Below are 24420 nucleotides of genomic sequence, written 5' to 3'. Positions count from 1 at the left end.
TATCACGTTTATTTTTATTATACATTTTAATTTTTATTTATTTTTTATTATTTATGTATGCTTTTCTTTTCTTTTTCATGCTTTTGTTAAACGAGTTTACGGTACCAACTGTATGGAAAAGAGCGCAGAAGAAGTGGAATTTATATGGATTAGCTGGAATCAATCCAGACGCACGAATGAACATTAATGACAATATATGATGTAGCTGCGGAACTGCGACCATAAATGCCATACCTAGAGCAGGTAGGAATTTGCTTTCCCTCATCCTCTATCAACACTTTTCACCACCTGGCCCGGTGCTTTGGTATGTAATAGTTTAAGTAATCTTGTGATATAACGGCTAACCTTAACACGCGTAGTCCTGCTGGCTTCTACGTCGAGTATGGGCGCGGGAGTGTCTGTCCGTACCATCAACCACCATGCCATTAGCTGTCGTCGTATGAATAACAAACGCTTATATCTTTTGTGTAACCTATACTCTGTGTGTATGTGACAATCGGCGTGCATGAATGGGACACCCGGGCGCCGGCAGTATCCGGTGAGGCTCGCTTGGAACCGTCTCTCGGTTCGGGGTCATATTTTGCTTCGCCGCTCGCCGCTTTTTCCACTCCAACCGCTTGATGAATGGCCCGGAACGCTTAAGAATGTGAAGAGGAGAAAGTGTAAGCGTACAAGATCGCGCTCCCGATAGGAAATATGTTGAAAGCCTTTAAAACTGTGGTATTTATGTTAGTTTCAATTTAATGAATATTCTGTTTACCTCACCTAGATTTTCCAAAGTGTCCCCCCGATGTAACGTTTACAATATTGAAAGCGAATAAGAAGCTGAGTTCCCTCTAAAACACAAAACAAAACAGTACACAACACAATCACTAAAGAGAAATTAAAAGAAACATACTACACACTACAGAAGAAAACAACAAAACATTTGAAGTTGATCGGAATCGGTAGTCTTCTAACAGGAAAAAGGGAAGGATGTAATAAAAAAACGTAAAACACGATTGTCAAAGGAGAATCAGAACAACCAACAGCAGACAAATCAATAAAAATCGAATGCAAGAGTGTGAAGGAAAAAAATCCAAGTAAAAAGGGGGTGTAGAGCCAACACCAACCAGCCAACCAGAGAAAACCTCGATCGCGCACAACAACAACAACAAGAACAACAGCAGCAGTTAAAACAGTGAACAGTCTTTTTGTGAACAGTGCAATTATCTTCTAGCATGAAAGGGGAGCATGAAATGTGTGTGGGAGGTGAACAAAAAATATGAAGAAGAAAAGAAGAAGAAGACGAAGAAGAAGAAACAAAGAAACAAAATAAGGAAAACCAACCAAAACGGCAAACAGCACAATAAAATAACCGTGTTAATCACAAGCAATGATCACGATCACCCTCAAAAAGAAGAGTATAGCACAACAAACACCCTGGCACCATCATCACCACCACCACCATCACCACCAAATCCATCACGAAGCACCGACAGGGAACGTGTTTCGCACTCATTAAATCACGCACCGTTTTGGAAATCAGGCTCCCGTTTGGGGTTCCAAACAGGCGAGCCCTACAATAGGGACGGAGCAGGTATAGGTTTGCTTTTAGGGTTCGCTTTTAGGGACGCCTTCATCATTCGCGTGCAAACGACTGCCGCCGTCTGGCGCGCCAGCAGCACCTTCACCCCAACACAGAAAATGCTTGCAGCAAGGGCAAAGGTTTACGAGGAAGACACGTTTGTTCAATGGTTGTTCCAAGGGCAATCAGGGAAGTGCATCCGAGATCCTATTTGCCGTAGATATATGTGTATGTGTGTCATATAAACACCAACAGAGCACATCATCATCATCATCATCATCGTCATCGTCATGGTGTAACGATCTTCATCCATCACCCGCACATTCGCTAGAAGCACGATCGATTTCAATTGGCTTGCAAAGTTCAAGATCCTATCGTGATTCTTATTAGATTCGCGAGATCTTATTAGATAGGTTTGCTTTGAAGCTGGGCAACATTCGTATTGGCACACATGGTTTGAGTGGGTTACTGATAAGTAGTAAAACAATCCAGCCACGCGTGCTCACACTTCACCACACCTACAATATCACGCTCATAACTCACATATCATACACAACACGCGGTACCAACAAGAGAAAACTAGGCACAAAAAAAGCAACACAAGCACACAAATTTTGTCACAAAGTCATATTTTCACCCTAAAGTTAGATTAGTTTCACTGAGTGTAGGTATGTATGGACTAGCCCCATTAATTTGAACCAAAACGGAGCAGAGCGATGCTTTATTTCGTTTCTCCATCATTCATACAAAAAAATGAAACACGCCCCATTTCAACTAAAATACTGAAAATAAATGTAAAGCTTACTAGGCAGTTAGATTGGATGAACCTACGGAGCTGTTTGTGTGTGTAAGTTGTCAAGCAAATGCTTGCAGGAGAATAAAATTGGAGAAAAAAAAACATAAATTATCATAAAAAAAAAAACTACATGCAAACTACGTACAGAGCAAAACAAAACCCCGTTTAAATGTAAGCCCACTTTGCGTGCGATAGTACAGTAAGATACAACAACAACACGTTAAACGCATTATCTAGGAAGAAAACGATGAACCTTGAATCAATGGAAAATGAATGGTGAAGTATTTAAAAGCATGATGCTAACGTTCGTGTGCATATTTATCAAAACAATAAATAACACTATTTATGGAACAAATAACGCTCCGAAGTCGCGAACACGCCCATAAGGGAGGTAGCGTTTAATAGGTGAAGGTAGCGAAGGAGCTCTTACCACCAGCAAAGCATATTTACTCCGACAACGGGCTGATCGAGTGGCATAACAAAAATGAATCTTCTTTTAGAAGTCATGTAAGGTCTCTCTAGGAGTTTAATGCTCCGCGGTTAGATCATTTTCATTTAAACATGCTTTTCGAATCAATAACATTTTCATTTAAAGTTTGTGAGGGGAAAGAAAAACTCATAATCATCACTTTGGCAAGCATTAATCTTTATTAATGGTTAGGAAAAACGTTAGAATCGATGCAGCAAGTGTTAAGTAAACATGTGTTAAAACACAGTCAACGGTTTAAGCACAACCTAATAAAACACATCGTCTTAAGCCCTAAATCGATGCTCTGGAACCATAAAACAAATTGGAGTTTGTGCTCCGGTAAAAGAGGAAATATAAAACACCCCTAAGACACATAAAACTAGTTCGTGTTACGCTTAAATGTTTAAATGCGAAATGAACAATACGCAGTGGCGTAAAAATGATAAAAAAAACAGCCTGGGCGCATTTAACCGCATGAAAACATGGAAAAGTGAATGAAGAAACATTTGATAAGGACATTAAAGGAACGAATGTGTGAAAGCCGAAAAAATTATTAAAATCATTCAAAAGCAAACAAGAAGGATAGGAAAAGCAAAGCAAGGGGAAGGAAAAAAGCAGGAAACGGAGAAACATAGAACACATTTAAAAGAGAAAGAAACATAAGTGGACGATTAAGCACAGAACACATCTCGAAGCAGCAGCAACAAGAGCCACACAAAAACAAATACACATATTCATAGAAACGTGTTAAAATGGAAAACAAAATGATCACATGTGAACAGAGCAACACAACCAGATTGGATTGCAATAAATGGGCACATTACCGAAACAAATGCAGCGTGTTGTTAATTCTTTATTTTCCCCTAAATTTCCCTTCCATCAAATTCCCTCCATATGCCTATCACTGTTTGCTCAATCTTAGTGCAACTTGTTAAAGCACGGCATGCACAGTTGCGGCTGCTTCGGACAGCTCCCACAAAACGTAGTGGTTGCCTTTTTGTTCCTTCCTGCCTCATAGTGGCTCATGGTTTTCCGAGACTCAGCATAGCAGTTGGCACATGTTCGTCGCACCGTTCTACCATTCCCATCAGTCCGTACCTCTAGATGGTGCGTGTACTTTTTCTCCCCGCCGCTCAAACCTCGCTCGACGGTGGGGCTGGGCAATGGCACCAGCTGGTCCACCAGCTGCTCGCGGAATGTCGCCAGCTTAAGCTTCTTTTTCGTCACCATGCGGTGCAGAATCCACGCGTTCGTGACGCATACTTGGAGCAGCAGCACGAGACCCACCTGTTTGTACCACTTCATCCCTTTCCGGAGGTCGGTGATGTGCGGGCCGATCGCGTCCGAACGATCTGGCCTACCTTTGGCTTGGATGTGTGCGATCACTGCCTCTGGCTGGATGCGTGCTACCCTGATCCAGCGACGATTCGCTCGTACCTGACTTTCCATTGGAACCAGCGCGGGCGAGTGTTTGGTGCTTATCAGGCCCATCGTGCACGTTCCTTTCCATTTCAGCACCATTACTCCGTCGTCGTTTTCGCGCGCTATTATTTCCCCCTTCCGAAGCTTTGCTAGTAGCACGTCCTTGGGCATACTGTTTCCATTGACCCGAACCGTGCCAACGAGGTGCGTCTGGTTGGCTAGCAACGCTTGCGCCAAATCGAAGCTAGCATGGAAGTTGTCGATGTAAACGGTGCGACTCTGGTTAAGCAGTGGTTCGCACAGCTCCATGCACACGCTGTTGGCCAGCTGAGCTTCACCTATTAAGCGCTGCTCGGTGCATAGCTTCAGTCCCCAGGTATACCCTTCCAGGGAGCACAGCTTAAACAGTGCCCACCGTCCGTGGCGGTGAGCGCTGGCGGGGATGTACTGCTTGAAGCTGGTACGATCTCTCCCTAGGGCGAGCATTTCCCGCACGACTACATCTTCTCCGAGGTGGAGAAGCGCTTGGAATTTGCTTTGCAGCACATCGATAAAGGATCCTATCTTGCCCGGCTCCTTGTTGTCCGTTTTGCTCGTTCCATCGTCGTAGAAGCAAAACGCACCGAGCAACGCCCGAAAGCGATCACGATTCATTGCCGCTCGTGGAACGGCAAAGTTGTAAAGCGCACTTTCGGACCAATAATCTTCCAGCCGGCCAACACGCACCAGATCCATCCATATCATGAGTCCGATAAATTTGCGCACCTCCTTGGGGTTGGTTTCAAGCCATTTGCTTGCTTTTGATTTTTGTGCATTCTTTTTCTCCATATATAGGTTCATGGCGAGCGCGATATGGGCCACGAGCTTATCGTCGAGTATGAGGGAGAATATTTCGTACGGTGTACTTTTGGCAGGCAGATCCACGCGCAATCTCTTCTTGCGGAAGAATGGAAACGGTTTTTGCTTTCCCGCCCAAGGCTTCCAGCTTGATCTTGCCTCCAGAGCGTTCACGAAGCGACCGGTCGCTTGCTCTTGACTATCTTCGTCAAGCTCCTCCATTATGGATGCTTGCATCACTTCCTCAATATTGTTTTCCATGTCCGATTCGTCCGATTTGGCTTCATCATCGGAATCGCATGAAGAGTCCTCATTGTTGGGGAAACAATTTAGTATGTTGTTCAAATTGTCCGCCATTGTTTATGCCGGGCTCGTCCCACGAACCTTTGGCACAGACTGTAGGGAAAGGAAATAGTATAAATAACATTTTTATGTAAAGAATGTATAAACTACATATCAACCATACCAAGTTGTGGTTAGGCGTGTTACGAAGTCGGCCCCTCCTAGCTAGCCAATACATGTATAGTAACCTTCCTCTCTTTCGGTATCACAGTTTGCTGCCATGAGCCATTGAAAAACTTCATGAAAATCTTAGTTTACACACCGCTATTGCAAAATCCAAAAGTTCTTTGCTTAGTTATTGAAACCAGCAACACTCCTAACATACGAGAAGTGCAGATTGTTTACAAATAGACGACGAACCGAATTGTTATCAATCGTGTTGTCGTACACAAAATACCCAAAGAACATTTTTAATGTTTTCGGTATTCCACCGTAGCGCGATACTTTCAATGCACGATGCAGATCAAAATCACGTTTTTTTTTTTAAACGAAATATGAACGATGCTCTCACAAGAGAAAGAAGAACAAAATAAGAAGCATTAATAATCAGAGAAAGAAGAAGAATAAAAGAATAAAAATTTACTTTAACCTAGCAATTTATCGTTTCGAGGCGTTTGGAAAAATCAAACCACCAACCCTGCACTATTCCCCATTTCAACTCGTTACATTGCGCGTATAAACACACCCTCGCTGTCAAACTCGATGTGGCTGTGTGCAATTCACGCTAGAAGCCGGGAAAAAGACGAGAAACAAGTCGTTCGGGAAAATCTGTTGCATGTTTTAGTTGGTCGTGTCCTCTGCAGTCCTCGTCGCCTACGCGCCTCCATCCCTTTTTTTCCAGTGAGCCGGCTCCCAAGTCCTGCTAGTGGCATTGATTTGTGTGAAAGAAGACAAAGAGCCGAACTCCATTTTGGAGATAGCCGCTACACGCAACGCCCACGGTTACGAAAAACAGAAAGGCAAAGGCGGAAAATTTGTCCGGATTCTCTTGGGTAACTGCATTCTAATTAGATTAGACGTGCAGTGACGAACGAACTGTGTGCCTGTTTGCAGTGAATATTCGTGGTGAAACCGTGGCAAGCGACAGAGTGGACAAAATGGATGTCTGGCTACCCTTGGAATCTAACCCTGAGGTAAGTGGAAGCAGGTGGCGTTGGAAGTTTCCTGGGAAAATGGGGGTAAAATTTACACTTTTCCGATCCGCTGCAGGTGCTATCGAACTATATGGTGAATTTGGGCGTTTCGCCGCTCTGGAGCATCGTCGATATCTATGGAATGGACGATGAGCTGCTGGATATGGTGCCGAAACCGGTCAAGTCGTTGATATTTCTGTTTCCCTGCTCGAAGGCGGTAATTATTTGCAATCATACATAAAACATTGAAAACTTTCTTTTAACCACCCGTACCCCGCCCTGCTCCACACAGCACGAAGAGTTCCGTGCGAAGCAAGACGAGGAGCTGAAGGACAAAAACGTGGAGCATCCGAAGAGTTTGTTCTTCACGCGACAGTTCGTGCACAACGCGTGCGGTACGATTGCTGTGATTCACGCCATCCTGAACAACCCGGACATTGAGGTCACCGAGGGCAGCGTGCTGAAGAAGTATCTGGACAGTGCCAAAGACCTGTCGCCCGTCGAGCGTGGCGAGCTGCTGAACAAGAGCGAAGAGTTTAAGGCGACGCACGAGCAGAACGCCCAGCAGGGTCAAACCGCCACACCGAACATTAACGACGCGGTGTACCATCACTTTATTGCGTTCGTGCAGGTGGACGGCACGCTGTACGAGCTGGACGGCCGCAAGAACTTCCCGGTAGCGCACGGACCGACCACGCCGGAGACGCTGCTGAAGGACTCGATTAAGGTGTGCAAGCAGTTCATCGAGCTGGATCCTTCCGAGGTGCGCTTCACGCTGCTCGGCCTGGTGCCGACCCAGTGAGCGGGTGGGGCGGGTTGAAGATCGTGCATCATAATCTCGCTTTTAACGCTTTAAGCTTGCACTCGGAACAAAAAGAACCCATTACTCAAGCATTCAAATCACACCGGCGCCAGGCAGCGTTCCTTTTATATGGAGAGATATTAGCAATAAAATAAAAAAAACGCATTTATGCTTTCAATGTGCATGTCATTGTAGATGCTAAATGTTGTTTTGTGTGTTTTTTATTTCATTGCTACGGTGGGCAAAAAGTTTGATCGTATAAAGTACTCGCCAATGGCCATCGCAACGGAATTGGGATTCCCACTGGGAAGCGAAGGCAGGACGGATGCATCGGCCACGAACAGATTCTGCACACCGTGCACACGCAGGTCGGAGGAGGACACTACCGAGTCGGCACTGGTGCCTCCCATCCGGCACGTTCCCACCGGATGGTAGATCGTGTGCGTTACCGACCGAACGTAACACTCCCAGTAGGCATCGCTATCGTACGGTTGCGTCGTGCAGCCGGGGAAAGGCTTTGGATTGAACTCTAGCCCCACCAGTCTGGCCGGTGGTTGCTGGGTGAGTTGTTGCAGTATTCGAATACCTTTCACGAGGACGCGGACATCTTCTTTCGAGGTTAAATAGTTGGGATTGATAATAGGAGCATCCTGTCCATTCGCACTACGAAGCCCGATCTGACCGACGCTTTTAGGATGCAGCAGTATTGGTAGAACCGTGACGGCATGCTGACCCGTCCTCGAGAGCGGCTCGTAGTAGTCCTTCCACACGGAGTCCTTCAGGTTGACTATGTTACGCAGATGTACGCCCCCGTCGGAGGTTAAACCGGCCGGCAGGACCATAAACTGTAAATCACTCGTATAATTGCTACCTAAAGATACGTAACCAACCGCTTCGCAGCCACCAAACGACAGCGGCGATTGATGGTGGTTTCCGGAGAAGAATTTTAAAACATTCGAAGGATGCACCAGATCGATCGGGTGCAATTTTAGCGATTTGCCTATCAACAGCAACTCCGACCCGGTGCCGATGTGATCCTGCAAATTCTTGCCCACCTGTGGCAGATTGACAACGGGTGTAACGCCCACCCTTTCCAGTTCCTCCCGTGGTCCGATGCCACTTTGTAGCAGCAGTTTAGCCGATCCGACCGTTCCCGCGGCTAGTATTATGCCCTTGCTAGCCCTCAACTCAATCAACTTTCCAGCGCTTGATACGAGCAAACGTTTTGCAACGCCTTTTTCCAATACGATTCGTTCTACTACACTGTTCGTCAGCCGGTCGTGTGCCAATCGTCCTCTCGATTCGTACTCGTGCGCTGTCGTCCATCGTCGACCGTTGCGAGTCGTTAGCAGCGGTTGGAAAAAATCATCCCGGCCGAAACCGAGCAGCATCGCTGAATCGATAATGGCATGCCCTAGCTGGGTGGAATACCCGCGCTCAACGTGGGACCATCGGTCGCGCTCGAAAAACTCCATAAACCGATCCAAATCATGCGCCCTTCCGAACCAGCCGGTGAAATCCTTCCGCTCCGCTTTGAAGTGTATCATGTTGTTCAGTATGTGTGTGCCGCCGACCGTTTTGCCTGAAACAAAAGCACGTGTTATTGAATGGTATCAATCAAGCATTCGGTCCGCTTACCCATGGGCCAACGGCTGCGATTTTCCTTCATAGCCCAGCAGGCCTCGGCTTGCGGTTCCGTCACGTACTGCCAATCGTACTGCGTTCCTTGCAGCAGCGGAAGAAACAGTGGAACGTCCATGAGCGCGTTCCGATCGGGCCCGGCCTCCAGCACGAGCACATTGTTGGAGGGAATGCGGGACGCTATCCAGGAGCCGGCCGTTCCACTTCCAACGATAATGTAATCGTACACACTGTCCAACGGCGTGGAATGTAGATCGTTCAGGTAGGCAGCATAGAACAGCAGCTTAAAAATGCACGACGCAACGAAAACGCCAACCGCGTAAAAGCCCACGGTAAAGTAAAAGTTGAACAGGGCAAAAAACATGACCGCGGCGAGCCTTTCTGCAGCCGGCAAAAACACACACACCAGCAACCTGTTGTTGTGTTGTTTGGTAGAAATGTCAACGCGTGCGATGACTTTCACCGCCAGCGGGCGATGTTTTTCCTCTCCCTTCTAGAAAGAGCCAGCTGTCACCCGCTGTCAGTGTAAAATAATCAAGCCGGCGGTGGTGTACCGTCATCTGCATCACTTTTTCTTTTTCGGGTGCACTGCCGCTGCCCATTATTGTGAAATAGTTAGGCTAGAGTTTAGGTAGCGTTATACCGTTGTTTTCGTTAGTGTTTTTTTTTATAATTTTAAAGCAACAAATTCAGCCATGGGACAGCACGTTTCGCGCACCGATTTCGAGTGGACGTACACGGAGGAGCCGCACGCGAGCCGGCGAAAGTTGATCCTGGAAAAGTACCCGCAGATAAAGAAGCTGTTCGGCTGCGACCCGCAGTTCAAATGGGTCGCGAGCGCGATGGTCCTCACCCAGCTCGCGATGCTGTTCGTGGTGCGGGACCAGTCGTGGAAGGTGGTGTTTCTGCTGGCCTACTGCTTCGGCGGCGTGATCAACCACTCGCTCATGCTGGCGTGCCACGAAATTGCTCACAATCTGGCGTTCGGGCACGCGCGCCCGATGGCGAACCGGTTGTTTGGCTTCTTCTGCAACCTCCCGATCGGGCTGCCCATGTCGGTGTCGTTCAAGAAGTACCACCTGGAGCACCACCGCTACCAGGGCGACGAGGTGATCGACACGGATCTGCCCACCTACCTCGAGGCGAAGCTGTTCTGCACCACGCTGGGCAAATTTTTCTGGGTCTGCCTGCAGCCGCTGTTCTACATCTTCCGGCCACTGGTCGTGAATCCGAAACCGCCGCAAAAGCTCGAACTGGTGAATGGCGTCATACAGCTCGCCTTCAACACGATCGTGGTGCAGTACTTCGGGTGGAAGGTGATGGTGTACCTGATCGTCGGGTCGCTGCTGGCGATGGGCCTCCATCCGGTGGCGGGCCACTTCATCTCCGAGCACTACATGTTCGCGAAGGGCTTCGAGACGTACTCGTACTATGGGCCGCTCAACTGGATCACCTTCAACGTGGGCTACCACAACGAGCATCACGATTTTCCGGCCGTGCCCGGCCGGTTGCTGCCCGAGGTGAAGCGGATCGCGCCCGAGTTCTACGACAACATCCCGCAGCACACGTCCTGGACGCGCGTGCTGTACGATTTCATCACCGATCCCTCCGTCGGCCCGTACGCTCGCATCAAGCGTAAAGCCCGCGGACTGGATTCGTAAATCGAATTGATATTAAGCCGCCCGCTCCCGCCCCATCTCCTCTCCCCCACTGTTCTACAATCCCCCCAGGTGAGTTTCGGAAATTGTGTCTTATCCTTTATCTGGTAAATTCATTCATGCCAGCGCAGTTTAGGCTCATTTATGGTGTGCCATCTGGCATCCACCGAATTGCCACCTGTGCGTCCCATATCATTGGCTGGCGTGATTGATTGTTCAATCGCTGCGCTGGCCCCACATTATCAGCCGTTATCGAGCAGCACCGCACATCCGCCTTGCCGCTTTTCTCCACCTACCGACTGTATGACTGTTGGACTTAGATGAGGCATACACGATTAGCTTGTTTATGGCCAGTCTAGTCTGTCACGCGATAGCAGCGACCCCCGCCACTAGACAAAGCTGATTTTCGAAAACGAAAACGAAAAAGATAACAAGGCCCACGAGCCGCCCCTCCGGTTATCATTTGCCGAATCCATGGGAAAAAGGTGACTATCAATGAACAGTCAAACAGACGGCTGATAGAGAGGGCCTTGTGTAAACAAAGCGCAGCTGACCCGTGGTCCCAAATTTATGATCACTTTCCCCCGAGTCTCAATGAGCAATCGTCGTTTGTCGTTTGCTTTCGCACCGTGTTTAAGGCATCTGCCACACGGCTGACGCATACTAATTGATTTGTGCCGGGGCGAGCATAGCTGGCGCAATGGCTCCCGGGAGAATGGTTTATGTCATCAACTGGAGCTCTACTCATCGAGTCCACCGGGCCAGTATCGAACGGCTCTAGACGTTTCCTAATGCGATGGCATTGAATTACAGTTGGCGGTGACCCTTTTCCTTACCCGTCTTTTTTCCACACACTCTCTCCGTTTCTCGCTTTGAATGTGGTGTACGTTAATGCATTCCGAGCAACGACCACCTGGGTGTGACTCATTTTCAAATTCCCTCCTTTTCCCTCCTTATCGCTTTTTGTGGCACGTGGACACAACAACGTTTCCCTCCTCCTTACCCCCGAAAATTGTAATTTCGTCGCGAAAAGTATGTTCCGATACGATCATACGCGCTTCGTACTGTAACATATAAGGGGCTAACTATTATTTATCCAACGAGAGGGGCCGGGCAGGGAACACCATTATCGGGAAAGCAAACATGCAACTGAGCTATCTTGCGTGTGTGTATTTGTGGCTGGATGGATGCGTCAACGTATGATAATAAAAATGTACAGAGTCGCGTTTTTTTTATGTCCGCTTTGCGCGACGGATACGGTTGTTTGTCTGCCCTTGGCGCAATATACCTCTTCACGCAAGCGACACTCAAGTGATGGTTGTGTGATAATGCCGGTATCGATACACACACACACAGTTCATGCATTCCATTCGTGATAGGGATTTAAACTTTATTTCAAAATCTTTTCCCTGTTTTTTTAAAACTAAAACGCTTTCACCTTTTCGTACTTCTGCTTTTAGGTCTAACGAGCGTAATGCAACGCATGTTGTTTGCATTGAGAAGGAGGCGTGTGACGATATATATAGATAATTAATATTCTCTACCGAAAAGGAATCTACCCGTCTGCCATGGGCGGACCAAACACAACACAACCAGAAATACGCAGAAAGGACGAAGCAAACAAACAATATAACAACAACAACTACTGCTACTACCAGAGTAAGCCTATAAACAAACGAATGGACTTTTTTGCTTATAACCTTAAAGAGCATTGATACAATGTTGACTATATTAATGATAATGAACCCCCGCGAGAGTATACTGTGTGCACCGGCGGCGTGTATGACGTATGTAAGTGTAATATTGTATAGAAACGAAACATTGCTGGCGACAAATGGAAAAAAAAACAAACAAACACTAGGAAAACTAATTGTAAATCGAATCGCGTTTGTGAACACAACACAAAAATGTCTCAGATAAGGGAAAGGGCAAGTATTAGGGCACTGGCACCGCCTGATGGCAATTGTAAAGAACCGACAAAGGATTGGTTTGTGACAAAGGAAGGCTGCCCCCTCGTTGTTGCCGGGCATTATATTACCTTTCTCTTATAATAATGATCGTTTATCATTTTGATTCAATGTTGGTTCAAAGCCTTCGTGTGCCGGCTTGGTTTATAAATTAAAATAAAAAAGCACGTAATATGTCCCAAGCTACATCACCAAGCTAATCGGAGCGAGCACGTGTTGGTGCGTGGAAAACGAATAATGTGTAACGTTCGATTACATTTGTTCCAACAAAAAACAAAATTTGATGTGTGTGAACAATAAAATAAACCAAAACTAAAGTATTGCTATGCGCGATCTACATCAGAGTTGTGATGCACAGGGGGAATGCGATCATAAAATACATAAGTACAGGGAAGAGAGAATAGAAACAGCTACAAAACAAACGCGTGTGTTAACGGAAGATTGTGTGTTTCCATGCCTTTCCATGTTTTTGATATTGCTGCTTTGCAAATTACGAGAACGCGTGTGAGCGTTTATGTGTGTGTGTGTGTTTTGCGCGTGGAACCGCTTCCACACTGCACTCCCTTTTCAGGCGCAGCACGCATTACTTAGGATTCGATGGATTGTTTTTAATACATGTGTACTAATAATAAGCCCTACGAGGATGTTGCTTACGAAAACAGCAGACGATTATTACAATTATTGTACTGTATTGTGTCAATAAATCAAAGATATTAAAATCAGTCAGACAGCGTACAGAACATATATTTACAAAACGACTTTGTTGGACGACCGTGGTCATGACAGGGATGTGCTTCTACTATCGCTCTGCCCTCGCTCCGGATGAGCTGTTCGTATGTGTCTTAGCAAATTTCGCTTTGCATTATACGCTCGATGACACAGGCTGCATTCGTGGAGCGTACCGTCCTCGTGGATCTTCATGTGCTTTTCCTTCAGCGTGCTGAAAAAGACAAAATTCAAATTCAAATAACTTTCCTACACTTTCTCTTCCCCATCGCTCCAGCTGCCCGCCCTAAACTTACGGATTGAGAAACTGTCGGTCGCAAATCAGACAGCAGTGCTTCTCCTTCGGCCTGTGTACCCGCTCATGGTGGATGCGTAGGTAACATTTGCGGCTGTACTTCCGGTGGCAAATGGTGCACGCGTACTGGCCCTCGAAGTGTGTCGCCCGGTGCTGCTTCAGCCCCTGCACGCTCGTAAATTCGCTGCCACAGTACTCGCACTTGTAAGTGCGATCGTGCGTGTGAATGTTCAGGTGCGTGATCAGATTCGTACGATGGACGAACGTTTTCTCGCAGTACGGGCACTGCTGGGTGCGAATGTTCAGATGCATCCGGCGATGTTCGGCAAGATTGTTCAAAAACTTGCCACATATCGTGCAGAAGCTACGGCGCTTCCGTTGGGGCTTTGGTTTTGTGCTGCAATCAGCGGCATTTTCGGACTCGCTCTCAGTTTCCAGTACCTCGTAGATGTAGCCGTCGTCCGCCGCCGGTCCCTCCGGATAGTCGTCCACCAAGGGCGACGGTTTTGTTTCCCAACTTTCCTCTTGCGGCTCATCAACATCGTCCAGGTGTGTGCTTCCTTCGATGAGTTCTATTTTGAGGCTGATTAATGGACTACCGTGGAGCGCCATCCTTTTTGCATTACGTTTATTTCTAAAATATGAAAAGGATTCTTATTCTTATAGATTCGTATTAACAGTAAAATTGCACTTTGTATGCGCTACATTACCCTTTCTCGGAACGATGCAGTTTGTAAACAAAACAAACAGCCCTGAACTGACGTTTCATTGACAATCTGTTACCTGGGCTGTGATTTTGAACGGTGAAGTGAATGACGGTTTTTAAAGATATGAACTTATTTTGGATGTTTTGTAAAATAATTTAAAACAAACATAAATTTAAAGCCTATCGTTTATTCCTTTTCTTTTAAATCGAGCAATATTCATCTGTTCTGCTTGAACTGGTTTCATATTATAATCTCTTCGGACGTCTGCTGCTGTTGCGGCACGACAAGTCCTGCTGGCTCTTGCTTTTTATCCCGCTTCCTCTGTGCCGCATGCGTTTTCATGTGCGTTTTGAGATTGTCCTTCCGGTTGAACGCTTTCCCGCAAACCTCGCAGCTGAACGGTTTTACGTTCATGTGCACCATAAAGTGTTTCGTCAGACGGGTTCTGTTGGTGAAATCCAATCAAAGCCAATTTTGAAATTTGAACAAGAAAAAGTATACAAAGCAAAAGAAAATGTAAAAACTTACTTCGTTAGAAACATCATATCGCACACGGAGCACTTCTGCTTCGGTTCCTCGAAATGGATCAGCTTGTGGCGTGCCAGCGATGCGCGGTACTTGAACCGCTTGCCACAGACGGTGCAAAGGTGTACCCGTTCCGTCGCGTGTATTTCCCGATGCTTGCTGCGCCCGGTCGTGCTGGCAAACTCCTTATCACAGAGATCACACTTGTACAGCTTTTCGCGCGTGTGCAGATTGATGTGATTCTTCAGATTGGAGCTGTTCAGGAATATCTTCGGACAGTGCGGACACTGGTACGGGCGCTCGTTGTTGTGCCAGCGCATATGGGCGGCCATGTCGGTCCGCGCTACCCCGCATATGGTGCAGATTTTTGGCATGGGTCGCTGCTTTCGGGCTGCATGCTGGGGTGGATCGTGCTTTGGCTGCTCCACGCTCTCTTCCTTTTGGCCCGCTTTTGGCGACTCCACACGTTCCCGGTACGATTTAGGGCGTCCACGCTTTCCCTTTGTGGCGAGTGGTGTGTGAACTTGCTTCCGTATGGTAGGACGGGTGTCTGCATTACTCTTCAGGACGTCCCGTTTCGATGGCTCTTTTGGCACAACGTCAGAGGTTTCCGATTCCGAAGCCATCTGTATGCCATCCTCATCCTCATCCTGCTCCAATCCTTCTTCCTCTTCTTCAACCATGCAATCATCTTGCTGTGCTTTATCGTCTTGCTTCTGCCTCTCCAATGAGTCGATCGGTTCCAGCACGTAACGCGGCTCGATGGTGATCACTTCTTCGAATTTGATGTTCGGCTGCTGAAAGTAACGATCGTGCTGGTGGCAGCTTTCGCGAAACGAATGCCATTCTTCGAGCCGCTTCAAGCATTCGCCACAAATCAAAGGCTCAATTGTGGAATGATTCATCTGCAAAGCAAAACAACGATACGTTTGTGAGGCAGCTGGTTGCGAGAGCTACTCCGCTCAACACTTACACTGATCTCTAGATACTGTTCAATGAGATCGGCCAGCGCGACGGCACACGCCTTTTCCACCGACAGAAACCGATAGTTGGCAATGCTGGTTAGCATCGGATTGGCATCCATGCATAATCGGCAACATTGCTCCATCTGGGCGAGCAGATGTACGTTTCTGCTCGAAGAACGGCTCGCGAAGCTAATTGCGAATGAGGATTGTTTGGATTTTGCACCAATTTGCAAAGCTTTGTTTGTTTACAAGCAAACACTTTTTGACATTACGGCCAAATCGACCAAGGTGTATAGAAACGCGCTGGAATGAGATAAAGGTGAAGTGGGAGAGGGGGATACAGACGCTCATTTTGAAACGCGAGCACTGTGGGTAAGTAAAGGAAGGGTAGAGAAAACCGAGCGAGATGCAGCGATGGCCGAACGTCAAAAACCCTCGCCATGTTGTACGGGAGCTTCGGTTTGTTGACAACACGGCATCAAAACAACACAATTCTCTGGCCCGGACGCTGCGGCTCGGTTTTCGGCAATGAATCCTTCGCAAAAAATCGCTCTTTCCGGCCTGGAAGAGGTGAACGTGCCCGGTCCAGTGTTTCTGAAAGCGGCGTAAGTACGATGGAACAGTTTGTACGCCTTAGAAGACCCCCCTAACCACGCTTTTCGCTCTCTCGCTCTCTCTCTCTCTCTGCTTCACAGCCTTTCCGAGTGTGATGATCCGCTGAAAGCAATCGAAACATTCCAGGTGGAGAATGGCATCCTGCTGCCATCGTTGCGCCCGATGCTTCCGCTGCTCGATCTGCACGGCGTGCGCCGGCTGGACTTTCACACGTCCGTGCTGGAGGAGCTGCGCGACAAGCTGATCGCACACATCAACGAGCTGGGCGCCAAAGAGGGTCGGCAGCGGGACGCGAAGCTGAAAGAGCTGCTGGTCAAAAGCTTCCCCGTCGTGCGGGTCAAAGCACTGCGCCCGGTCGTGATGTGCATCCTGCGCAACACGCCGCACATCGAGGACAAGTACCTGCGGATACTGGTGCGCGACCGGGAGCTGTACCAGGACACCGACACGGAGGTGAAGCGACAAATCTGGCGCGACAACCAGTCCCTGTTCGGGGACGAAGTGTCACCGCTCCTGTCGCAGTACATCCGCGAAAAGGAGCACATCCTGTTCGATCATCTCAATCTGAACAATCTGTTCTTCACGCCGACGCCGAAGGTGCGCCGGCAGGGCGAGGTGGTCCAGAAGTTGGCCCACATGATCGGCAACAGCGTGAAGCTGTACGACATGGTGCTGCAGTTCCTGCGGACCCTGTTCCTGCGCACCCGCAACGTGCACTACTGCACGCTGCGGGCGGAGCTGCTGATGGCGCTGCACGATCTCGAGGTGCAGGACATCATCTCGGTGGACCCGTGCCACAAGTTCACCTGGTGCCTGGACGCGTGCATCCGCGAGAAGAACGTCGACATGAAGCGATCGCGCGAGCTGCAGGGTTTCCTCGACAACATCAAGCGCGGGCAGGAGCAGGTGCTGGGCGACCTGTCGATGACGCTGTGCGATCCGTACGCGATCAACTTCCTGGCGACGTCGGCCATCAAAATCCTGCAGCATCTGATCAACAACGAGGGCATGCCGAGGGAAAACCTCATCCTCGTGCTGCTGCTGCGCATGCTGGCGCTCGGGCTGTCCGCTTGGGTGATGATCGACTCGCAGGACTTCAAGGAACCGAAGCTCGACAGCCAGGTGGTGACGAAGTTCCTGCCCGCCCTGATGTCGCTCATGGTCGACGATCAGGTGCGCCATTTGCACTCCAAGCTGCCGCCGGACGAGCGCGAAAGTGCCATCACGACGATCGAACACTCCGGCCCCGCACCGGACGCGGTCGAGGCGTACATCCAGGAAAACGCGGTCGCCTCCATACTGGCCATGTACTACACGCTGCACACCGCCCGGCAAAAGGATCGCGTCGGGATTTTGCGCGTGATGGCCATACTGGCGTCCTGCAAGGACGACCGCGCGTACGAAGACCCGTTCCTGCACTCGCTCATCGCACTCATCATACCGATGTCGGACGAGTTCGCGAACGAAGACTTCTGTACCGGGCTGTTCGATGAGTTTCTGTTCGCCGGGCTGACGCGCGACAACGTGACGCGCCACATGCTCAAGCTGCTCTGGTACATCCACCAGAAGCTGCCGCAGGCGCGGCTAATGACGCTGATGAAAGCGCTGCAACCGACGGCCCAGCATCACGAGAGCGTCCACAAGCTGTACGAAAATTTGCAGAAGCGCGTCGGCACGCTCACGCAGGAAGCGCCCGCGGAGCCGATGGAGACGGATTTTGACTCGCCGCTGAAAAGTGTCCCCACGCCGGGACCACATTACGTTAGCTAAGTAGGGATCTCGATTGGCGGAGATGATGGGAAGAGTACGAAATAAAGCAAGAACTTACAAGACAGTGTAGTGCATTATCCGTTCACGAGAGGCTGTTTAGGTTTTTTTTTATTCTTTCCATTCCAATTTGCCCTGATATCAGTGACGCTCTCTCTCTCCTCTCTCTCTCTCTCTCTCTCTCTATCGCTCTCTTTCTGTCAAGCAAATCCATATAAAAACCGATCGCTGGTAAACATTTTTCCCATCCATATTACACATCAACACAAACACACATTGTCGCCGCCTGTTCAATACGATCCTTACACAGAACATTAAAAAACACACGAACAACGCTTGCTACGACGGTTGCCCTGTCCTGGCGGCGCTGACGGCCTTACAACAACACCTCGTTTGGTACGCACATACACATAGCTACATATATTGTCTAATAAATAGTAGTAAGCTTGCTGAGTTTAAACGTTAAACTAAATACGCTCGGTCGCGGTTTTCTCCCCCTGTTCTCGATTGAGGCCCATCATCATCATCATCATCATGTGTCTCACGTGGTAAGCAAATACGTGTCGGTAGAAAATGAGGCTGAAACCCCATTCCTTTTTGAGGTAACAAAAAAAAAAAAATAACGCTAGCAGATAAAGTGACCCTAACTAACGTTTGCACCATAATATCTAATACATAGAGGCATTCCAGGTTTCCTACATTTAAGAGCGATTTCACCACAACTGGTTGCTTCGTGCTGACAAAACACGACCGTAGAATGGTGCTCCATTTGCCCTTACATCCTTTGCAACGGGGAGGAGTATACCAGTGTGTCTGTGTGTGTGTGTGTGTTTGTCCTTAAGCGACGAAATGAGAACGCGAATTAGGAGCCGCTCGTTATAAAATAGGCAAAAATCAAACTCCCTTTCATGCACAAAGAAAGAAGAAGAAGAAAAAAATCGCTTCATAACGCTGTTTATCTTACATTAATTTGGTTCCGTATTTAAACGATATAGTAGGCGGTGTGAGACCCCTCTCTTGATGCGTGTGTTATGTCCCCCCACTGACCCACTTTACCCTACGTTCACACACAGACACACATCCTTTTCTTACTTAACCGCTTTTCTTTGTTTGTTTAATATCATTTTAACACTTGTACACAAACGACGCATTTTAGTAGTAGTGGCAGCTCGGGGGCACGTGGAGAGATGTGTCTCGAGGAAGGCGAGGAATACGTACGAGGTAGGAAAGGGGGGGTTGGTGGTGGTGGTGGTGGTTGTGGTTCGGGTTGGTCAGGATAGATGGACTCTCGCAGCCACATCTCAAAGGATCCGGCAGCAGCCCTTCTTGTCCCTGTTTGGCGCTGGGACCGTGCTTTGGCCTTGCTTCTTTCGGTTAGAGATGTCCCGTATCAGATCGTAAAAGATCTGTGTGTATGTGTATGTGTGCCGGTGAACGAGAGGTAATCCGAGGGGACGAGGGACGAAGATGGTCGAGAAATGAGCGATCAATTGGAACAGCGTTTGAATTTAACGATTCAGATACGAAAAGGTACGGGGAGGGAAAGAAAGAAGGAAGAAGGGAAGAGAAGAAAAAACAAGAACAGATATAAAAATTGATGCCGTTTTAAAACAGAAAAGAACCCAATATGTATAGGAAAAAACCAACACTGTGTACAACAACAAAAAAAACATTTAAAACATATAATATTACTAAAGCATTGCATTTTCTTCTTATTAAAAACAAAAGCAAACCACATAAGCCTATTATCATTACTTTACAGTAGTAAAACCGTCCCTGATAAGTTGCATGTTGTTTGTTTGTTTGTTTGTTGTTTTTTTTGTTCGTTTGTTTGTTTATTAATTATTATTAATAATTATAGTTATGTTAACAACAGAAACATGTGAGACATGTGTGTGTGTGCGCTCGCACAGAATCGTGAATCGTAAATGTTGCGTACACTATTATATTTTGAGGCTTAAATAAGAGAGGAGAAAAAGAAACACGGTTCAATTGAACTGTGCATTTCATTTTCACGGTTTTGAGGTTCGCTTTTAGTCCCTTTTTTGTATAAGCAATGGATGAGCATGAGGTTAATACAATGTCGGCAGCTACAGGAAAGCGGTGGTCAGAGTATGACCGGTGATAGATTGGATGGACAGAGAGAGAGAGAGAGAGAGAGATGAGTGGAATGTACACCGTGTGATTAGCGAACGGCGAAATGGAAATGGACTCTCCTAATTGCGAACTGTAATTTGCATTCGAACGCGAGAATTGCATGATTTGCTTCACTTTTTGGATTATGAATTATGAATAGAATGAGCAGGAAATGCACAGAAATCAGTGTAAAGATTAGACATTCATTCCTCAGCTGCTGCCATCGCTGCTTGCTTTCTTAGGGAAGTCTTGCCTTAACATTAAGCCACTACACACTGAAGATACCAAGCGTGGTGTGGTGGTGAGTGAGCAGAGTTTAAAAACAACACAAAACAAATACATCAATATCATGATGGTTTTGAACCGCGCCCCTACTACACCGCGAGAAAGAGTAGCAGAAGAGCGTTACATTCAATCACTAAGCTTAGTAGAACCGCGTACCGCGTAGGGATAGAGACATAAGCGCGCACCAATTACAGGAACCATCTGGCTTTCGGGTTCCACTTCCGGTTCGCATTGCACTGTAGCCCCCATGAGTAAACTCCCCTTGTGCAGCAGGAGGAGATGCAGAGATTTCGTGCTCGTTAGAACCATCCTTTCCTCACGGGGTTCGGCGTGTCGGCTGGAACTTATCGGCTTTTTTTTTTACTTTTCCCTTAAAGTAATTATGTTACTAAATAGCGATGTGTTGCGTGTATGTGTGGTCGCGCTTGATTCGCGAGAGAGTAGTATTATGCTTTAAAAAGCTTTCTTCGACCGCTTGTCACTGTTTCATGATTCCTGAAGAGAACGCATGGGGGTGAGTATTTGCCCACTGGTTTTTGTTTGTGATTTGTTTGGTGTAGCGTCCACGGCCGTCGAGGAGTTTTGTTTGTGTGTGTCTGTGTGTGTGCCTTCCCCCGCCAGGCGCCTAGTAGGCTAGTAACCGCGCCGGTGAGCTTCCTCCGTACGGGATCCTGATGGTAGACCGGATGCTGTTTCGGCTCTATAATGGCATACATTTGATTTTTCGTCGCTTTGATTTGTCTTTAACGCGACCGTTCGTTGTCTTGGAATCTTCCGTCTTTCGCGAGCGGATCTGCCGCATCAGGTCAAAGAACACCTGCGGGGAAGAAGTGAGCATGGGGAGTGTGTGGGTGATGTGGCGCACGGCGAACGAAGAACGGGAATGCACACGGCGTTCTTGCTGGCAATTGGATTGGCAACGGAGATAGTGCGAGGGCGGGTGTTTCAAAACCAAAAACAATGGGGAAAACAAGGAAACAAATGCTCTACTGATTCGCCTCGAAAGGCAGGTGCAGGAAGCAGGAAGGCAGCTATCAAAGTACGGCAACGGAGGTACCAAACTAAGGGAAAGGTGCAATAACGAAAAAAGATCGGAAAAACAGATACAGAGCTTACTTAAAACTACCAAATAACGGCCATTTCGAGCATCTTTTTCTTAATATCTACCAAGATTTGCTTCAAGAAATGCTCTTTATCCTTAAAGTGGTTATTAAATACTGTTTTGTTAGTCGATTAACGAATTCTAATTGGATTTTTTCGATTCTAATTGTTTGACTGACTAACCAATCTAACTGTTTGAGTTCATCGGAGGAATGAATTTAAACTAGAAAAAACCGTCCCTTTACTGCAAAATATGTCTACTTTGGCAAACCAACTACTAGTACGGTAGCTAAAGAAGCAATGTAGCATTTCTATCCCAAATTCTAGCATTCAAAAGTGGAACTATTGCGGTGGATCACACGTGTAAAATCATAATTAAATTAAGCTGGAATATTGAAACAAACAGCAACAGCATGACCAAGTCACACACATACCAATGGTGAATAAGCGCCTATCATATCATATCGGGGAGGCGGCAAGTGCAAATGGAAAAGCAAACCCAAATGAATCAACATTTGTGCAATTGTACCAAGCACTTCAAACAGAAAACAAACAAAAATTACTCAACAGATGAACAAAAAAAAAAAAAAAGAAGCTTATAGGGCAATGCACGTGTGTGTTTGTGTGTGTGATTGTATGTGTGCAACAAAAAGATAAGGGCACGAAAGTAAAGCATCACGTAGCATCAAACAAACGCACAAGCGGATTGAACACACCGGAAAAACGCAAACACACACACACACACTGATGTGGATTTGGGGTGGAAGGGGGAGAAGGAAGGAACATACAACAACAAAAAGAACAACATACCTTGTCCACATTTTCGCGTGTTTTAGCCGATGTTTCGACGTATGGCACACCCCACTGCTGGGCGCGGGACTGACATTCCGCCAGTGGCACCTTCCGTTTATCGTTCAAATCGCATTTATTGCCGACCAGCAGGAACGGTATGTTTTCATCGTTCTTCACGCGCAGTATTTGTTCCCTGTTGAATTGCAACCAAAGTGTGGAATGGGGTGGCGTTGGGAGGGTGGTTGGAAGGGTTGATGAGGTCATAGGGAGCAGGCGAGAGAGCGAGAAAAGATCCATCAATTAGCAGCAACCGCGATGGGTGGTGGGGTGAGAGGCACCAGCACCACCGCCACGATTAGTCATCGTCACATGATGATGTTGATAATAGGGCGCAGCGATGATGTGTATCGTTACATACCGGAATTCCTGAGTCGCCTGAAAGCTGTCGTCTTCCGTGATGGAGAACACACACAGGAAGCCTTCGCCGCTGCGGAAGTAGTTGTCCCGGATGGCCGCATAGTCTTCCTGGCCCGCCGTATCGAGAATATCGATTTGGACCTCTTCGCCGTCCAGCACCACCTACAAGCCAATCCCCCACCGCCGCGAAAGGGCGCAACACCCGCGAAAGAAAAGCACAAAGCAAAGGGAGGAGAAAAAAAAAAACGAGCAGAAGAGCGCTGGATAAATAACGGAGAAATCGTCCACTTTCCCACCGTGCGAATTAACATCACAATAGGGGGTGGCGCGGCCGTTTGTGGCTTTTAACTGTAGCTTCCCCTCCTCACCCCCTTCTTCTCCACCGCAACTCTCACTCCACTAGCTTCTTCGTCTGCGGACGCGCCCTTCCTCCCTAGGCGGGTGGTGGTGGCGGTGGTACAACACGTACCTTTTTACGGTAGCTGTCCGCTTTGGTCGGTTCGTAGTCCTCCACGAACTCGTCGTACATGAACTGTAGCGTTAGGGCGGATTTGCCTACACCGCCGCTGCCCACCATGATGACCTTATGCAGGGCCGGGCCCGTCGTAGGTTTCTTCGACATCGTTCCACACGGGGGACACGGGAGCTCTAGCGCCACCAAACACTCGGTGCACTGCTGCACTGCACTTTTCGGGAAAAGAAGGAAAAGTTTGGAAAGTTTCCAAAACAATTTAACAAGCCAGCAGCCCCCTGCCTGACAAACGCTCGTTTGACGTATGACGAAGCGCCTGAACGCGAACGATAGGAAAAGTGTAATCTTAGAGCGAGGGAGAAGGGGAATGCGGCAAGAGAGGGGAGGTGTTGTCACGCCTTGCTGTCAAAGCTGAGGCCGAGGTTGAGACACATTGTTGTGACAAAATGAAGGGGAAATCTTAGCTGAAATCTATTTTGTGTGCATTTATTTTGCATTTTTTGCAAAAAAAAATCTGATACTGTACAAACTGCTGTGAAAGCATATTAATTTGGGCAAAAAACGGTTGTTTGAGATATTTTGACCTCGAACGAGTAGATTGGCCCATTGGCATTTGTACACCTGTGTATCAGTCACCTTGGTTGTAGCGTTTTGCGCCTGTGTCGTCCAATGTTTACGTTGTTTACGGCAGCACCGCCACAAGCACGCAGAAAGAGATCCTTGCGAAACGATTGTGCTATTTCAAGGTAGGAAAGTACTTTAGATATTTCTGCGATCGTGCTAAGAACACGGCGTTTATCGTTTTAGGCAAAACAAGCATAACATTCATCATGCGGCGTCGAGAAATTCCTGCATTTACGCTGAAACTGAGCGACCTGAAGGAGTACGAGCAGGCGAAGCAGGAGAAACTGGACAAGAAGTCGTGCCAGACCGACAAGCAGCCGAAAGCAGCGACCAGCTCACAACAGGCGCGAAAGCTGCCC

The 24420-nt window shown here is 47.7% G+C and overlaps 8 protein-coding genes across 11 annotated transcripts; 3 read left to right on the top strand and 5 right to left on the bottom strand.

Moving 5' to 3' along the window:
• Positions 1 to 3524: 3524 nt before the first annotated feature.
• Positions 3525 to 6039, bottom strand: LOC121600260 (piggyBac transposable element-derived protein 4-like). Its single transcript, XM_041928701.1, has 2 exons — positions 5558 to 6039; positions 3525 to 5487 (listed from the first exon to the last, which is right to left on the bottom strand). Exon 2 carries the CDS (start codon positions 5446 to 5448, stop codon positions 3751 to 3753), a length of 1698 nt encoding a protein of 565 aa, XP_041784635.1. The 5' UTR covers positions 5449 to 5487; positions 5558 to 6039; the 3' UTR covers positions 3525 to 3750.
• An 83-nt stretch (positions 6040 to 6122) lies between these two features.
• On the top strand, positions 6123 to 7571 carry LOC121600269 (ubiquitin carboxyl-terminal hydrolase). The gene is made up of 3 exons (XM_041928712.1): positions 6123 to 6566; positions 6643 to 6783; positions 6859 to 7571. Exons 1-3 carry the CDS (start codon positions 6531 to 6533, stop codon positions 7366 to 7368), a joined length of 687 nt encoding a protein of 228 aa, XP_041784646.1. The 5' UTR covers positions 6123 to 6530; the 3' UTR covers positions 7369 to 7571.
• LOC121600259 (glucose dehydrogenase [FAD, quinone]-like) lies at positions 7533 to 9471 on the bottom strand. Its single transcript, XM_041928700.1, has 2 exons — positions 9007 to 9471; positions 7533 to 8950 (listed from the first exon to the last, which is right to left on the bottom strand). The coding sequence occupies exons 1-2, from the start codon at positions 9371 to 9373 to the stop codon at positions 7590 to 7592; spliced, it is 1728 nt and encodes a 575-aa protein (XP_041784634.1). The 5' UTR covers positions 9374 to 9471; the 3' UTR covers positions 7533 to 7589.
• A 67-nt stretch (positions 9472 to 9538) lies between these two features.
• On the top strand, positions 9539 to 13356 carry LOC121600267 (sphingolipid delta(4)-desaturase DES1-like). The gene is made up of 2 exons (XM_041928709.1): positions 9539 to 10739; positions 12128 to 13356. The coding sequence occupies exon 1, from the start codon at positions 9705 to 9707 to the stop codon at positions 10668 to 10670; it is 966 nt and encodes a 321-aa protein (XP_041784643.1). The 5' UTR covers positions 9539 to 9704; the 3' UTR covers positions 10671 to 10739; positions 12128 to 13356.
• LOC121600268 (zinc finger protein 184-like) lies at positions 13354 to 14404 on the bottom strand. Its single transcript, XM_041928711.1, has 3 exons — positions 14366 to 14404; positions 13657 to 14289; positions 13354 to 13574 (listed from the first exon to the last, which is right to left on the bottom strand). Exons 2-3 carry the CDS (start codon positions 14265 to 14267, stop codon positions 13412 to 13414), a joined length of 774 nt encoding a protein of 257 aa, XP_041784645.1. The 5' UTR covers positions 14268 to 14289; positions 14366 to 14404; the 3' UTR covers positions 13354 to 13411.
• Positions 14405 to 14529: 125 nt separating this feature from the next.
• On the bottom strand, positions 14530 to 18379 carry LOC121600262 (zinc finger protein 2-like). Of its 2 annotated transcripts, XM_041928704.1 has the most exons (4): positions 18296 to 18379; positions 15861 to 16155; positions 14891 to 15792; positions 14530 to 14807 (listed from the first exon to the last, which is right to left on the bottom strand). In XM_041928704.1, the coding sequence occupies exons 2-4, from the start codon at positions 15993 to 15995 to the stop codon at positions 14603 to 14605; spliced, it is 1242 nt and encodes a 413-aa protein (XP_041784638.1). In that variant the 5' UTR covers positions 15996 to 16155; positions 18296 to 18379; the 3' UTR covers positions 14530 to 14602. The 2 variants fall into 2 exon arrangements, with proteins under 2 accessions (XP_041784638.1, XP_041784637.1); XM_041928703.1 differs by lacking the exon at positions 18296 to 18379 and having other exon boundaries at positions 15861 to 16353.
• On the top strand, positions 16318 to 18322 carry LOC121600258 (negative elongation factor B). The gene is made up of 2 exons (XM_041928699.1): positions 16318 to 16457; positions 16548 to 18322. Exons 1-2 carry the CDS (start codon positions 16381 to 16383, stop codon positions 18235 to 18237), a joined length of 1767 nt encoding a protein of 588 aa, XP_041784633.1. The 5' UTR covers positions 16318 to 16380; the 3' UTR covers positions 18238 to 18322.
• Positions 18308 to 23799, bottom strand: LOC121600271 (ras-related protein Ral-a). Of its 3 annotated transcripts, none has more exons than XM_041928715.1 (4): positions 23435 to 23792; positions 22967 to 23127; positions 22567 to 22741; positions 18308 to 19640 (listed from the first exon to the last, which is right to left on the bottom strand). In XM_041928715.1, the coding sequence occupies exons 1-4, from the start codon at positions 23585 to 23587 to the stop codon at positions 19536 to 19538; spliced, it is 594 nt and encodes a 197-aa protein (XP_041784649.1). In that variant the 5' UTR covers positions 23588 to 23792; the 3' UTR covers positions 18308 to 19535. The 3 variants fall into 3 exon arrangements, with proteins under 3 accessions (XP_041784649.1, XP_041784648.1, XP_041784650.1); XM_041928714.1 differs by lacking the exon at positions 18308 to 19640 and adding an exon at positions 19656 to 21472 and having other exon boundaries at positions 23435 to 23789; XM_041928716.1 differs by lacking the exon at positions 18308 to 19640 and adding an exon at positions 21396 to 21716 and having other exon boundaries at positions 23435 to 23799.
• Positions 23800 to 24420: the final 621 nt, after the last annotated feature.

This window comes from Anopheles merus, chromosome 3L (genome assembly GCF_017562075.2).
Source record: "Anopheles merus strain MAF chromosome 3L, AmerM5.1, whole genome shotgun sequence".
Classification (NCBI taxonomy): domain Eukaryota; kingdom Metazoa; phylum Arthropoda; class Insecta; order Diptera; family Culicidae; genus Anopheles; species Anopheles merus.
This window is presented reverse-complemented; position numbering and strand designations above follow the sequence as displayed.

Excerpts from the sequence above, each read along its gene's own strand:
- LOC121600260 (XM_041928701.1), bottom strand. The coding sequence starts at position 5,448 with ATGGCGGACAATTTGAACAACATACTAAATTGTTTCCCCAACAATGAG.
- LOC121600269 (XM_041928712.1), top strand. The coding sequence starts at position 6,531 with ATGGATGTCTGGCTACCCTTGGAATCTAACCCTGAG. Across the intron at positions 6,567-6,642 it reads CCTTGGAATCTAACCCTGAG|GTGCTATCGAACTATATGGT; the intron begins GTAAGTGGAAGC and ends GATCCGCTGCAG. Across the intron at positions 6,784-6,858 it reads TGTTTCCCTGCTCGAAGGCG|CACGAAGAGTTCCGTGCGAA; the intron begins GTAATTATTTGC and ends TGCTCCACACAG.
- LOC121600259 (XM_041928700.1), bottom strand. The coding sequence starts at position 9,373 with ATGTTTTTTGCCCTGTTCAACTTTTACTTTACCGTGGGCTTTTACGCG. Across the intron at positions 8,951-9,006 it reads TCGCAGCCGTTGGCCCATGG|GCAAAACGGTCGGCGGCACA; the intron begins GTAAGCGGACCG and ends CTTTTGTTTCAG.
- LOC121600267 (XM_041928709.1), top strand. The coding sequence starts at position 9,705 with ATGGGACAGCACGTTTCGCGCACCGATTTCGAGTGGACGTACACGGAG.
- LOC121600268 (XM_041928711.1), bottom strand. The coding sequence starts at position 14,267 with ATGGCGCTCCACGGTAGTCCATTAATCAGCCTCAAAATAGAACTCATC. Across the intron at positions 13,575-13,656 it reads GACCGACAGTTTCTCAATCC|CACGCTGAAGGAAAAGCACA; the intron begins GTAAGTTTAGGG and ends TGTCTTTTTCAG.
- LOC121600262 (XM_041928704.1), bottom strand. The coding sequence starts at position 15,995 with ATGGAGCAATGTTGCCGATTATGCATGGATGCCAATCCGATGCTAACC. Across the intron at positions 15,793-15,860 it reads AACAGTATCTAGAGATCAGT|ATGAATCATTCCACAATTGA; the intron begins GTAAGTGTTGAG and ends TTTGCTTTGCAG. Across the intron at positions 14,808-14,890 it reads GATATGATGTTTCTAACGAA|AACCCGTCTGACGAAACACT; the intron begins GTAAGTTTTTAC and ends TTTCACCAACAG.
- LOC121600258 (XM_041928699.1), top strand. The coding sequence starts at position 16,381 with ATGAATCCTTCGCAAAAAATCGCTCTTTCCGGCCTGGAAGAGGTGAAC. Across the intron at positions 16,458-16,547 it reads CCAGTGTTTCTGAAAGCGGC|CCTTTCCGAGTGTGATGATC; the intron begins GTAAGTACGATG and ends TCTGCTTCACAG.
- LOC121600271 (XM_041928714.1), bottom strand. The coding sequence starts at position 23,587 with ATGTCGAAGAAACCTACGACGGGCCCGGCCCTGCATAAGGTCATCATG. Across the intron at positions 23,128-23,434 it reads CGGACAGCTACCGTAAAAAG|GTGGTGCTGGACGGCGAAGA; the intron begins GTACGTGTTGTA and ends ATTGGCTTGTAG. Across the intron at positions 22,742-22,966 it reads CAGGCGACTCAGGAATTCCG|GGAACAAATACTGCGCGTGA; the intron begins GTATGTAACGAT and ends GCAATTCAACAG.